General features: G+C 40.5%; 1 protein-coding gene across 4 annotated transcripts in view; it reads right to left on the bottom strand.

Moving 5' to 3' along the window:
- SLC35D4 (solute carrier family 35 member D4) overlaps positions 1-14194 on the bottom strand; it is a 172349-nt gene that overhangs the window by 73493 nt on the left and 84662 nt on the right. For all 4 annotated transcript variants that reach the window (XR_013486231.1, XM_020968752.2, XM_020968753.2 and 1 more), the window contains exon 13: positions 7458-7551. Coding sequence is in view for 3 of the 4 variants with exons in the window: in XM_020968752.2 (XP_020824411.1) it covers positions 7458-7551 (94 nt within the window). In the remaining variant the exon portion in view is untranslated. The remainder of the gene's footprint in view (positions 1-7457; positions 7552-14194) is intronic.

The following is a 14194-nucleotide window of genomic DNA, read 5'->3' as shown; positions in this document are numbered from 1 at the left end:
TGAATAAAGAAGGGAAGGAGTTTGTCCATAAAAATGAAATATTTCAAACACCACAACCGTCAACAATACAAAGAATTCACTGAACCTTAAAATCTCCTTCAGCGGAGAGCTGCTTCTGGCAAATTGGGAGTTGAATAAAACATTACAGGTGAGGTTCTAACAACTCCTATTCCCCTCTAAAAACAAAACAAAAGCAAAAAACCTAAACAAACAAGTCAAGAAACACATCCTGCAAACTGCCAAAGGAAGAATAAGTCTTCAAAGGCCCCAGACGGCTCACAAACTTCAGATGCTGGTTTCCAGGGCCTGCTGCTGCCTCACAAGGCACAAGATGGTGGCAGCCTGCACAGCATTTGCTCATTAGTTACATACATATAAAGCAACCAAATGGGAAACATATTCTGGATTCTCCGAGGCTCCCCAAGGGCCCAGGTTGCTGCCTGAAGACTGCTCACTCTCCTCCCCTGGCTCCCTCTCAACACAAACACACTCTGGCCTCAGCTGCTGCTTCTTTCCGCCTGCCGCTGAGAACGCCAGTCAGTCTGACGTTCAGGACGATGACACGGGGCACTACTCAATCCAGGAAGAATGCTCATGTGAGAATTTAAATCAGCTGGAGAGCCCCACCAGCACATAATAACATCTATAACTTGGACCACATTTCCCTCATTTGTCATGTTTCTTCTATACATTCTGTTATTCTGATCTTAAGCCTCCCTCACTTCTTTCTGTCTCTAGGATTAACTTTACAAATATGAGGGAAATCAAACTCTTTCTAATGTTATCCTAAGACTGTGGAGACCTACAGTTGTATTTCCTGTGCTGGTATTTGTCTGTACCTAAAATCAATTTGTAGGGTTGGATATCAAGAAAATATGAGGGCGCAAAACATTCTAATTGATTCTCTTGGAGAATTTCTCAAGAAAAAAGAATAATTACACACAGTGGGATATCAGCCCCTTTTTTGACCCAGAATAGCCTGGGACTGATGGGTCACAGGATGACAGAATCTCAATCTGGAAGAAACCACAGAAAGCATCTAATCCAATCTCCTTATTTTATAGATGAGGAAACTGAGGCTGAGAGTGATGGACAGCTATTTGGCATAGTGAAGACAATGTTGGGCTTAGAGTCAGTTCAAATCTTTCCTCTGACATTTATTAGCTCTGTGACGTTGGGTAAGTCACCTCTATGAGCCTCACATCTGTAAAGCAGGGATAATTGTAACATCTGTCTCCAAGGGTTGTTGTGATGATCAAATGAAATAACAAAGGCTTAAGCACTTTGAAAACATTAAAGGACTAATCCTTAATAAAAGGATTTGTTCTGTGAAGTTTGGATTCAGTCAAAAGAATAAACTTGAAGACCTAGAGGGCCACATGTGGCCTCGAGGCTGCAGGTCCCCCGCCCCTGGACTAAATAAATGCTAGCTATTATTTTTCCTTGGATGTTGAAACAGCTGTATGAGTGACATTTGTTTGCAAACTTCAGATGAGGGAAAAGCCTATTATCTAAAACAGTGGAAAGCTGTTTTGATTACACACTCTATCAATAAAAATTGTTTGCACAAGTTCCCCAATGTATGTGTATTTACTTAATTATAAATTGTATAGGAAATTCTAAGAAACTTTAAGTTATCAAGAAGGTGCTGAACTTGTATTGGTAGAAGGTTTTCTCACTAAGGAGTTTCATGTATCAATGACATCCTGGGATCAGCCCCATCTTTATCCATGTATTATTCTGATAACAATTAATCAGTGAACATTTATTAAGCACCTATTATATGCCAGGCACTGTGCTAAATGCTAGGGATACAAAAAGGGGCAAAAGAGAGTCCCTGTCCTCAAGGAGCTTATAATCTAATGGGAGAGATAAGCTATATATAGGATAAATGGGAAATAACTAATAGAAGGAACAGGGCAGCTAGATGGTGCAGCGGATAGACCCTGAAGTCAGGAAGACAATCTTCCTGAATTCAACTCTGGCCTCAGATACTTACTAGCTGTGTGACCCTAGGCAAGTCACTTAACTTTCTTTGCCTCAGTTTCCTCACCTATAAAATGAGCTAGAGAAGGAAATGGCAAACCACTCCAGTATCTTTGCCAAGAAAACCTCAAATAGCATCACAAAGAGTTGGACGTGACCGAACAACAAAACAGAAGGCATTAGAATTAATAGAGATTAGGAAAGACTGCTTATAGAAGATGAGCTTTGTACTGGAGTTTGAAGGAAGCCAGGAGGCAGAGATGAAAAGGGAAAGCATTCCAGACATGGGAGATAGCCAGAGAAAATGTCCAGAGCTGGGAGATGGAATATCTTGTAAGTGGAACAAGTGGGAGGGCAGTGTCATTGGACCAAAGAATGCGGGGGAGGGGTGTAAGAGGTGCCAACACTGGAAACGGTAGAGTGGGGTTTGGTTTGAAAGGCTTTGAACTCCAAAGGATTCTGTATTTGATTCTCCAAATGATAGGGAGCACATGAGTTTATTTAGCAGGAGGTGACATAGTCACATCAGTGCTTTAGGAAAATTACTTTGGGGCTAAACAGAGGATGGACCGGACCAGGAAGAATGGTGGCACAGGAACAACCAGCAGGTTATTTCAACAGTTCAAGTGTGAAATGATTCCGGCTTGGTGGTAGTTATCAGAAGAAAGAAGGGGATATATTCATGAGCTATTTCAAAAGTGAAATCAACAGGTGTTAGCAATGGATTGGTTATGGGGGAGACAAGGGGAGAGATATGGAGGAGTCAGGATAACACCTAAGTTTTGAGTCTAGAGGTATACTGAAAAGATAGTGGAGTACCCTCAAGAGTAATAATGGAAGTTTAGAAAGGGTGAAAATTTGGAACAGAAACATAATGAGTTCAGTTTGGGATATACTGAGTTTAAGACATCTGTCTATAGGACATCCAGTCTGAGATACCTGAAAGGCAGTTGGTGATGCAAGACTGGAGGTCTGAGGAGATGTGAGGGCTAGATAAAAAGACTTGAGAATCATCAACACAAAGACGAGAATTAAGTCCATGGGAGCTAATGGGATCACCAAGTGAAGTAGCAGAGAAAAGGAAAGGGTCTAGGACAGAACTCTGTGGGACACCCACAGTAAGTGACCTGGATTAAGATACAACAAAAGAGACTGCAAAGGAGTAATGAGACAGCTGGAACCCAAAATAGAAGGGGGTCCCAAAACCCTAGAGAGAAGAGAGTATCAATGGCAAAGGCTGAAGAGAGGTCAAGGAGAATGAGGATTGGGAAAAGGCCATTGGATTTGGGAACTAAGAGATCACTGGCAACTTTGGAGAGAGCAATTTGGGTTGAATGATGAGGTGGGAAGCCATATCGTAGGGAGTTAAGAAGAAAGTGACAGGAGACGAAGTGGAGGCACTGTATTGTAGATCTGTTATATAGAGATGGCTTACTCAAGAAGCTTATTCACAGAAGAGATAGAGAATGACAGAAGGGATGGAAGGATCAAATGAGGCTTTCTGAGGATGAGGGAGACATAGGCATGTTTGTGAGCAATAGGGAAGCAGCCAGTAGATAGGGAGAGTTTAAAGAAAAGTAGGTAAGAGTGAAGAATTGAGGATGACACCTAGGTTGTAAATCTGAGTGCTTGGAAGGACAATGGTGCCCTTGCCAGTAACTGGAAAGTCTGTAAGAGGGCAAGTTTTTTATGGGGCATGGGGAAGGTAATGAGCTCTGTTTTTGATATTTTGAGTTAAGGTGCCTAAAGGACAACCAAATGTCTAAAATATAGTTCATATCTGGGACTGGAGCTCAGAAGAAAGATTAGAGCTGGCTATCTCCATCAGGTAGGCATCCATATAGACACGCTCATTAAACCCATAAGATTTGTTTAAGTAATCAAGTAAGTTTACAAAGAGAATAGAGGAAGGCCAACGACAGAGTCTTGGGGCATAGCAGACATGAAGTGGATGAAGACACATCAAAGGAAAATTTAGAAGAAATAGTCATACAGATAGGAGAAGATACAAGACAGAGTAGTGTCACAACAACCCGGAGAGCTGCATCTAGAAAGATTATACCTATTGTACCTAGAAAGAGTATCTGGCAGGAAAAAGTGTCCAACAGTGTCACCCAGACATACCACAAGCAAAGTCAGCACCTATCAAATGAGAAATGGGTAAACAAATTATGATATATGAAAGTAATTGAATATTACTGTGCCATAAATGATAAAGGCCATGGATTCAGAGAACTCAAAGACTTATGTGAACTGATGCAGAGTGAAGTGAACAGAACCAGGAAAATAATTTACACAATAACTACAACATCATAAAAAACAAATCTGAAAAATTTAAAAACTCTAATCAATGCAATGACCAATAATGCATCCAAAAGACCAATCATGACGCATGCTCCACACTAACAAAGATGCAGAAGACTCCTGGTGTAAATTAACATACATGTTTAGACATGGCCAATGTGTAGATCATAGGATTCATTGGAAAAGACCTTGATGTTGGGAAAGATTGAAGGCAAAAGGAGAGGGACAGCAGAGGATGAGATGGACAGAGCTTAGACAGGCTCTGGGAGATAGTGGAGGATAGAAGGGCCTGGTGTGTGATAGTCCACCAGGGTCACCAAAAGTCAGACATGAATGAATAAACAATGCATAGATTTATTTTGTTTTGCTTAACTATGCTTTGTTTAAAAAAAAAAGTTGCGGGTTTTTTTGGTGTTTTTTTTACTGGGGAGGTAGGGTTGGAGATGGAGAGGGGAAATGATAATGACACTGATGGCCCCCAAAAAGGAAAAGAGGGTCTTTGTAGTGTTTTTAAGTAAAAAGAAGAGAACAGAAGGTTAAGAAGGAGACACAGATATTTAGAACAGCTTTGAAACCAACATGTGAAATTTATTATGTAACTTGGAAGAGAATTACAAGTAGTATGCAGTAATGGAGATGCAGTGTTTTATATTGCAGTCCTCTTTTTCTATTCTTCTTTGTATGTGGAAATGCTTGTGGTTTGTCAATATTTACCAAGAATAACAGCAGGTCACCCCAGAAGAAAAATACATATTCTGCCAGAAAAGGTCCAATACAGACTCCACTAAGTAGAGTTTTCTTCAGTCGTTCAGTTATGTCTGACTCTTCATGACCATCGCACACCAGGCCTTTCTATCTTCCACTATCTCTCAGAATCTGTCCAAGTTCACGTTCACTGTTTCCATGACACTATCTATCCCTCTCACGCTCTGCTGTCCCCTATTCCTTTTGCCTTCAACTTTTCCCAACATCAGGGTCTTTTCCAACGAGTCCTGTCTTCTCCTTATGTGGTCAAAGTATTTAAGCCTCTTCTTCAATATCTGACCTTCCAATGAATAGTCTGATTTAATTTCTTTAACTAGTGACTAATTTGATCTCCTTGTTGTCCAAGGGACTCTCAAAAGTCTTCTCCAGCACAACTCAAAAGGGTCAACTCTGCGGCACTCAGCTTTCCTTATAGTCCAATTCTCATAGCCATCCATTACTACTGGAAAAACCATAGCTTTGACTATACAGACCTTTGTCAGCAAGGTGATGTCTCTGCTTTTTAGTACGCTGTCTAGATTTGTCTAGAGCTTTTCTTCCAAGGAGCAAGTGTCTTTTAATTTCATGGCCGCAGATGCCATCTGCAATGATCTTTGAGCCCAAGAATATAACTGACATTGCTTCCATTTCTTCTCCCTGTATTTGCCAGGAAGTGATGGGACTAGTAGCTATGATCTTGGCTTTTTTGATCTTAAGCTTCAAGCCAGCTTTTACACTCTCCTTTTTCACCCTCATCAACAGGCTTCTTAATTCTTCTTCACTTTGATATAGCATAAAAGCCAAATTCATATAATACTAAAGCTGGGGAGTGTCTTAATTGTTTGCCTAGCCCTAGACCAATCCCTCTTTCCAGGAAGAATCACAAGCCAAACCATCCAGCCAATTAAAAATCCACACTATCTATAATTAGTTATAGAAGAAGAATTCTCAGACTTCCTTCAGTAACTCCATTCCAGAATTTAACAAGGGAGAACAGAGACTCTTAGAGTATTTGTTTTGCTAAATAAAGCTGCATGTACAAGAAAAACTGTCCTAAAATTTAATTTAATTACTATGACTTTGGCCTGTGTTGTCATTGGAGCAACATCATTAAAACATGAAGAACTTGAACCAAAAATATCCCTGCAGAGTTTCCATTCAAAAGGCACAAAGAAAAGAGGAATGACATAGTCTTTGGAGGAAAAAAATGTAACAATCTTGGGTTGAGGAAGTAAATTCCAAAGATGTTCTCTCTACTTTGTCTGACATGGTATTTCCTTTTTGTATATGATTTAGGACAGCGAGGTGGCGGAGTTGATAGAATGCCAGGCCTGGAGTCAGGAAGATTCATCTTTCTGAATTCAAATCTGGCCTCAAACACTTAACTATCTATGTAACTCTGAGCAAGTCATTTAACCCTGTTTGCATCAGTTTCCTTATCTGTAAAAAAAATGAGCTGGAAAAGTAAATAGCAAGCTGCTCCAGTATTTATGCCAAGACAATCCCAAATGGGGTCATGAAGAGTCAAGACTGAAAAACAACTGAACAACCGGAAGTCACCTTAAAGATTATCTGGTCCAATTCTTTCATTATAAAAATTAGTAGCCTGAAACCCAGAGATTAAGTAATATACCCAAAATCATAAAGGTAGTGGGTAAGGCTGGACTTAAAACTCAGATCATCCGGGCAGCTAGGTGGCGCAGTGGACCCGCCCTGCATTCAGGAAGACCCGAGTTCAAATCTGATCTCAGACCCTTGACACTCACTAGCTGTGTGACACTGGACAAGTCACTTAACCCCACTGCCTAGCAAAAAAACAAACAACTCGGATCCTCTAACTTTATACCCAGTGCTTTTTCTGCCCCATGATACTTTTCTTTCTTCTTAAATTACTTGCCTCTCTTTCTCTTGATTCTCTAATTATGGACTTTAGAAACAGTTTTTATAATCCCTTCCTACTATTACTCTAAAACCTTTGGTGCAGCATTCCATCCAAGCCACTCTCTAATGTTCTACAACCTTGTCCATCTCCAGTTACCTGAGACTTTTTGAGTCCACTGAATTAGATCAGGTAAGGTTAGTGCCTCCTTTACAATCCTACCACGGAAGGTAGGAATAATACTGTCCTTGGCATACCTCCCTGCGATGGGACAAGGATTCTTTACAGAATGACAATAAAAGATGGGTTAAACACCTTTGAGTTCCATATGAATCCGATCTGCAGGGCTGGATTCATGAACACTGAGCTAACGTTATCTCTCTATGTTTATACACATCTAGGAGGATCACACAGTATAGACAATGGGACAACATGAAGACCCACAAGTTCCTGGGATGGCTAATGGTAACAAGCATTAGTAAGACTTTCTATGGGCCAGGCACTGTGTAATCAATTAGATGTTTCCACCCTATCCCTCTCTTACCTTGGCAAAGAAAATCCAGGCTGTGTGCTGTGCTGGAGCCATGTTGTTTTTTAGCTTCACTGAACTTAACATCAAAAAGAATCCCAAGAATCCACTGGATGGGGAAAAGAGAAAAAATGTTTTATTAATGAAACCAGCATTCTTCAAAGCATCCAAAACAATTTTTTGGGTTTCTCTTATATTTGCTGTGATTTCACAGAAAACAACTTTTATCTACGCTTTGTTTTCCAATGTCATAATTATTCAAGCACTGTTTAGCAACTACTGTATGCAAGGCACCATACTAGGCACTGGAAGAAACAGAAAATTTAGATAAGACAGAGTCCCACCTCACTTTGGAGCTTACAGGGTAATGCGACACACAGATAACTTATAGGAACTGGGTCTGGACCATCAGGTTCATTCATACAGAAACTCCTATTGAGAACATGCAGGGACAAAAATTTAGACCTGGAATGGAAGTCACTTTCCAGATGAGAACCTGAGCTTCAGAAAAGTTACATGATTTATTCAAGGTCACATCAGCATTAAGTGGCAAAGCTAAAATTTAAACTCAGGTACTCTCCAAATACAGGGCTTTTCCCCCTGTACTATGAAAGTACTTCTGACACTGTAAATTGGTACCTGGTTTTAGAAAGTTACCTGAGGCAAGAGATGTTAACCAATTTGTCCAGGGTCACCCCGACACTATGTATCACAGGTGGGACTTGAACCCAGGCCTTCTTCCTGACTCTGAAGAGGCTGGCTCTCTATCTATGTTGCCTCTGACATGAATAACTAATACACAATCACCTCACTAGAGAAGGGAAAAGGTCATGACCAACTGGTAGATGGAAAAAGGCTTCATGAAGGAGGGAACAGCAAATGAGTTGGAGTTTAAAAGATTGGTAAGAATACAAATAGTGGGAAGAGGGAAGTAAAGGGTCTTGAGTGGGAAAGGATATTCCAGGCATAAGAAGAATGAAGGACAAAGAAAGGAAAATAAAGAATCTACATGGCAGATGTCAAATGGCTCAGTTTGTCTGGATAGTAATATGGAGGCCAAAGGTATGATTATCAGACTTAAATGAGAATGTAAGCTACTTGAGGGCAAAGACATTTTGTTTTTGTCTCCACATCCAGGGGCCTACAATCTATCATTTACTGTTGTTGTTGTTCAGTCCTGTCCAACTCTTCATGGCCCCATTTGGGGTTTTCTTGGCAGAGATATTGGAGTGGTTTGCCATTTTTTTCTCCAGCTCATTTTATGGATGAGGAAACTGAGGCAAACAGGGGTTAAGTGACTTGCCTAGGGTTATATAACTAGTAAGGAAGTAAGACTGGACTTAAAACTCAGATCCTTGGGGCAGCTAGGTGGTGCAGTGGACAGAGGACCCGCCCTGGATTCGGGAAGACCTGAGTTCAAATGTGACCTCAGACCTTTGACACTCACTAGCTGTGTGACCCTGGGCAAGTCACTTAACCCCACTGCCTAGCAAGAAAACAAACAACTCAGATCCTCTGACTCCATACCCAGTAAACGTCCGAGGCCAGATTTGAACTCAGGAAGATGAGTCTTCCTGACTCCAGGCCCAGTGCTCTATCTACTGTGCCCATATAAATATTAGCCATCATCATTATCATTATCAGATATAAGACTATGCTGTGAATATGCTACTTGACAAGGGGAGCAAAGTTTCCTTTTTGAGGTACTAGCAACTGTACTTATCATTATAAGTCATTATCATTAAGATCTTTCTCCAGGAAATCCCTAAATGGGGGAAGCTGGATACAAAGGTCTTCCTTCAGAACCAGCTGCTTGGCTCCTTTTGTTTATGACCGAGCGTGCCTAGGACACGGTGACGGGGATTAGCTTTACAGTTAGGGGAGTTGACCCGTGGAAGCTTAAATCATTCAGTCACTTACAACAGAGAGGCAAAACAGTTCCACAAGAAGGCAGTGTTCTAGAAGTCAGGTGGCCTAGAATTCTATCCTCTGGCAATGCTGATAACCTTCTTCAATTTCCCCTTCTATAAAATGGGAATGAGGCGGCACTTGGTGGTGCAGTGAATAGAGCACCGGCCCTAGATTCAGGAGGACGTGAGTTTAAATCTGACCTCAGACAGGTAACGCTTACTAGCTGTGTGACCCTGGGCAAGTCACTTAACCCCCAATGCCCAACCAAAAAATAAAATAAAATAAAATAAATTGGGAATGAGAGTACTTGCTTTTAATATTTTACATGACTTCACAAATATAATTCATATCATACTGCTTGCCTTCTCAATGGGTGGGGTTGGGGCTAGTGGGAAGAGAAGAATTTGGAACTCAAATTTTTTAAAAATGCATGTTAAAATAAACTCTACTATTAAAAAATGTTTAAAAAGAGTACTTCTTTATTTTTTCATTCACAGGAATGAATAACAGACTTTTAGAAAAGCTGAGGAAGGGCTTAGAGATCATTTAAGACCAACCACCTAATGTTACAGATTAGGGACAGCGTGCCACAGAGGATCACTGGTACTTGGTACTGAAAGGCATATAAGTCTTGGTTCTGACACTAGCTTTGTGACCTCTCTGAGCCTCAGTTTCCCCCTCTGCAAGAGGCAGGTAATAATGCCTGTACTACCAACCTCATGTGAGGCTTCAAAGTAAGCAACATAAATTTTAAATCTTAAAATACTGGAAAAACATTAATAATGATAATTATTATTATTGTAAATGAAGAAATGAGGAAACTGAGTACAAAAGACCTGAAGTCACTTCCCCATAGTGACAGAGGTAACAAGTGAGAGAGCCGTACTGGAAATCCTGGTTTTTGATTCCTAATTCAATACCTTTTCTACTCCATCATGAAAATTCAGTGAGGTTAGATCTGAAACAAGCCAGATTCCCTCACGAGGGAGCTAAAAAGGAAGACTGGGAGAGAAAAGTAAGGCATAACCCTGCTCCAGTTCTTTCAGTGGTTTTTAATTTAACTTTCCCCATCACAGATTTAGATCACAGATTGCCTGGAGTCACAGAAATCAAGTTAACTAGGATTTTTAAACCCCTAATATGTGCCAGGAGCAATGTTAAACGCTGAGGATACAAAGAAAGGCAAAAATAGACCGAGTTGTTTTTGTTCAGTTGTTTTCAGTCATTTCTGACTCTTTGTGGGCCCATTTGGGGTTTTCTTGGCAGAGATACTGGAGTGGTTTGCCATTTCCTTCTCCAGCTCATTTTACAGATGAGGAAACTGAGGTAAACAGGGTTAAGTGACTTGACCAGGGTCACATAGCTAGTAAGTGTCTGAGGCTAGATTTGAACTCAGGAAGCTAAGTCTTCCTGGCTTCAGGTCCTCTACTCTATCCACTACACCACCTAGCTGCTTAAGCTACTACTACTGACCTCAAAACAGACATTTATAGAAGGTGCACTCACTACTTAAGGTTAATTTAATACTTCTGTAAAGTCCTTCTGAATTCGTTATGGATCAACACCAAACTCATTCTTTACAAACACACCTCCGTTTTAAAGGATGGGAGGAGGACAGAGCAAGGGGAATTTCCAGGACACTCTTGGAACAACTCTGGGATTCACCTGAGATAGGATGATGAATGGTATGTGATGCATCCTCTCTAAGGATTTAGCTTACAGTCAGGAAGATCTGTAACATGGCTTGGAGAAAGGAACCCTTTTTACACCAGGAAAACCTTTGTACTCTCACGAGGGGGTAAATGAAGAAGACAGACTTCTCTTCCTGTTAAAATTTAAAACATCAGTTTGTATGTCGGGTTGTGGGGAGTTGCAGATTAAAGAAAACCAAACCAAAGCAAAGATGTCCCACAGAACAAGGGAACAAGGTAATGGGCCATAAATTGGGTCTCTGCTCAAAATAATGAAATATCAGCTTGACATTCCCTTCTCATCTTTCTAGTAATTCTGCTGAATAATAATCCCTCCAGGAAAACAAAATCACACGCACAAGTGTGGCACTAAAGAACTGTGTTTTATAATCACAGCTAAGAGTAAGCTGAATAAGAAATAATCCAAGCTGGTAGTCACTGGAAGACGCACTCTAGCCAAGCTTTCCAAAAATCTGTAAGTAGGGATTTCAGAGTGAGCTAAAGGCTCAAGTACACAAAAGAACCTCAGCAAGGTACATTCAAGTCTTTGCTTGAATGACAGCTTTATCTAGGAGCTATTCGTGACTTGTTGGCTTAAAAAAAAAATGGGATGAACTTTTAGGCTCATGACATCATCAAGTCAGATCTGGAAAGGATCTTACTGTTGATGTTCAGTCAGTCACGTCCGACTCTTCGTGGCCCCGTTTGGGGTTTTCTTGGCAAAGATAATGGAATGGCTTGCCATTTCCTTCTCCAGCTCATTTTACAGATGAGGAAACGGAGGCAAAGAGGGTGAAATGACTTGCCCAGGGTCACACAGCCAGTAAGCTGCCTTAGAGGACAATCTCTTTATTTTACAGATGAAGTAACTAAAGCTCAGGAAGGAAAAATTACTTTGTCCAAAGTCACATAGCCAGCAACTGGCTAAGGCTAGTCCTGGGACTCAGGTCCTCAGTCTCCAAATCCAGTGTCTTCCCATTATGTTGTTAATTGGGATTTTTTTGTTGTTGTTGCAGGATTTTACCCCAAAGTGGTGAAGAGTACCTACAGTGATGGGAGCCTCTTTCCATATTAAAGGGCGTACCAACAAGAAGACACCCCCCCACCTCTTTAAAGGAGGTATGGGGCAGAGGAAAGAGGCAGTATAGAAAGGAGGAAAGACATAGATTTAGAGTCAGAGATACACCGGAGACAGTACTAGATTGAAACGCGGTGGACCTGGATTTAAATCCTCTAACTTCTCTGGGTCTCAGTTTCCTCACCTGTAAAATGAAGGAATTTGGGGCTCATGATTTCTAAAGTCCCCAACTCTGAGTCTATAACCTGAGTTAAAATCTCAATTGTGCTACTTACTACCTGCGTGACCTTGGGCTAACCACTTGAACTGTCTAGGCATCACTTTCCTCTCCTGTACAATGAGGATGTTAGACTGGATGATATATAAAGTGCCTTCTGGTTCTAAACCCTATAATCTAATATCTAAACAGTCAACTAGAAGCTGGGGCAGTTAGGTGGTGCAGTGGATGGAGAGCCAGGCCTAGAGGCAGGAAGACCTGAGTTCAAAGCAGCCTCAGATACTTATAAGCTGTGTGATCCTGGGCAAGTCACTTAACCTTCTTTGCCTCAGTTTCCTCATCTGTCAAATGAGCTGGAGAAGGACATGGCAAACAACTCCAGTATCTTTGTCAAAAAAAAAAAAACGCAGTGCTGTCGCTTTGTCAACAACAGCTTTTTGTTTTCCTCAATGAGGAGTGTTGCTCATTTGTGAGCCTTCATTAACTTGAAGTGAAATGGTTAAAAATATTTATCCTGTTAGAATAGGCTGCATCTTTTTAACAACTCATTAAAAAAAAACTCTGGCTTTTGAGATGACTTATACTAATTTACATTGTTTACCATGCTGTAGTCCTTTAAGAACACTACTTAAAAGCAAAATAAACTTGGTTTACATTTAAAAGAAAAAAAAACAAAAAACAAAAAACAACCCAAACCCAAATGGGGTCAAGAAGTCAGACACAGCTGAACAACAACAAATCAGAAGCTAGCAAATTCGAATTTTAGTTATAACTCCTACTACCAACCAGCTGGATGACCTTAAATATGCCCCTTCACTCCTCTGGGGCTCAGTGTCCCCACCTATAAAACAAAGCAGCTGGACTAAGTGAACTTCCAGCTCTGTAATTCTAGTATGCCATGAGTCAAGGTCAGGGTTGGGTGGTGAACACAAAGAGTCTATAAACTGTGACACTCTAATTTAAGTCTCTGACTTAATTCTAAAGTTAAATAATAAACGGTCTTTGGATTTGTCTCCTGTTCTGTATTACTCACTAGATTGTAAAATCCTTGAGAGTGGAGATTGCATCTGATGCATCTTCTGTCTCCCCTACCCTGACCCCAAAGCACCTAGAACAGTGCTGATCACAGAGGAGAAATTTCATAAATGCCGGTTGTAACACTGAGTGATCTTTGCTTCTCCCTCATACCCAACACAGCCTCTGCAATTCACAGAGTTAACAGACTGTATGGGCTTTTTTCAACAGAGACTCAAGAGTTACCCAGTGACTAATTTACTTATTCAGTGCCATGCCAATCAAACTACCAAAAAATTATTTTATAGAGTTAGAAAAAAATAATAACAAGATTCATTTGGAAAAACAAAAGGTCCAGGATATCAAAGGAACTAATGAAAAGAAATGCAGGGGAAGGTGGCCTAGCAATTCCAGATCTTAAATTGTATTATAAAGCAGCAATCATCAAAACTTCTTGGTACTGGCTAAGAAATAGGGAGGTGGATCAGTGGAATAGGTTAAATATGCAAGACACAGTAGTCAATGACTATAGTAATCTATTATTTGATAAACCCAAAGACCCCAGCTTCTGGGATAAGAACCCACTCTTTGGGAAAAAAAAACTGCTGGGAAAACTGGAAAAGAGTATGGCAGAAACTAGGCATAGACCCAAATCTCACACCATATACCAAAATAAAGTCAAAATGGGTTCAGGACTTAGATATAAAGGCTGATACCATAAGTAAACTGGAGAACAAGGAATAGTTTACTACCAGATTTATGGAGAACAGAAGAATTCATGACCAAACAGGAGATACAGAACATTATGAAAAGCAAAATGGATTTTTTGATTACATTAAAT

Source organism: Phascolarctos cinereus, unplaced genomic scaffold, assembly GCF_003287225.1.
Source record: "Phascolarctos cinereus isolate Bilbo 61053 unplaced genomic scaffold, phaCin_HiC Scaffold_4;HRSCAF=312, whole genome shotgun sequence".
NCBI lineage: Eukaryota > Metazoa > Chordata > Mammalia > Diprotodontia > Phascolarctidae > Phascolarctos > Phascolarctos cinereus.
Note: the sequence above shows the minus strand (reverse complement) of the source record. Positions and strands in the feature narration are given on the sequence as shown.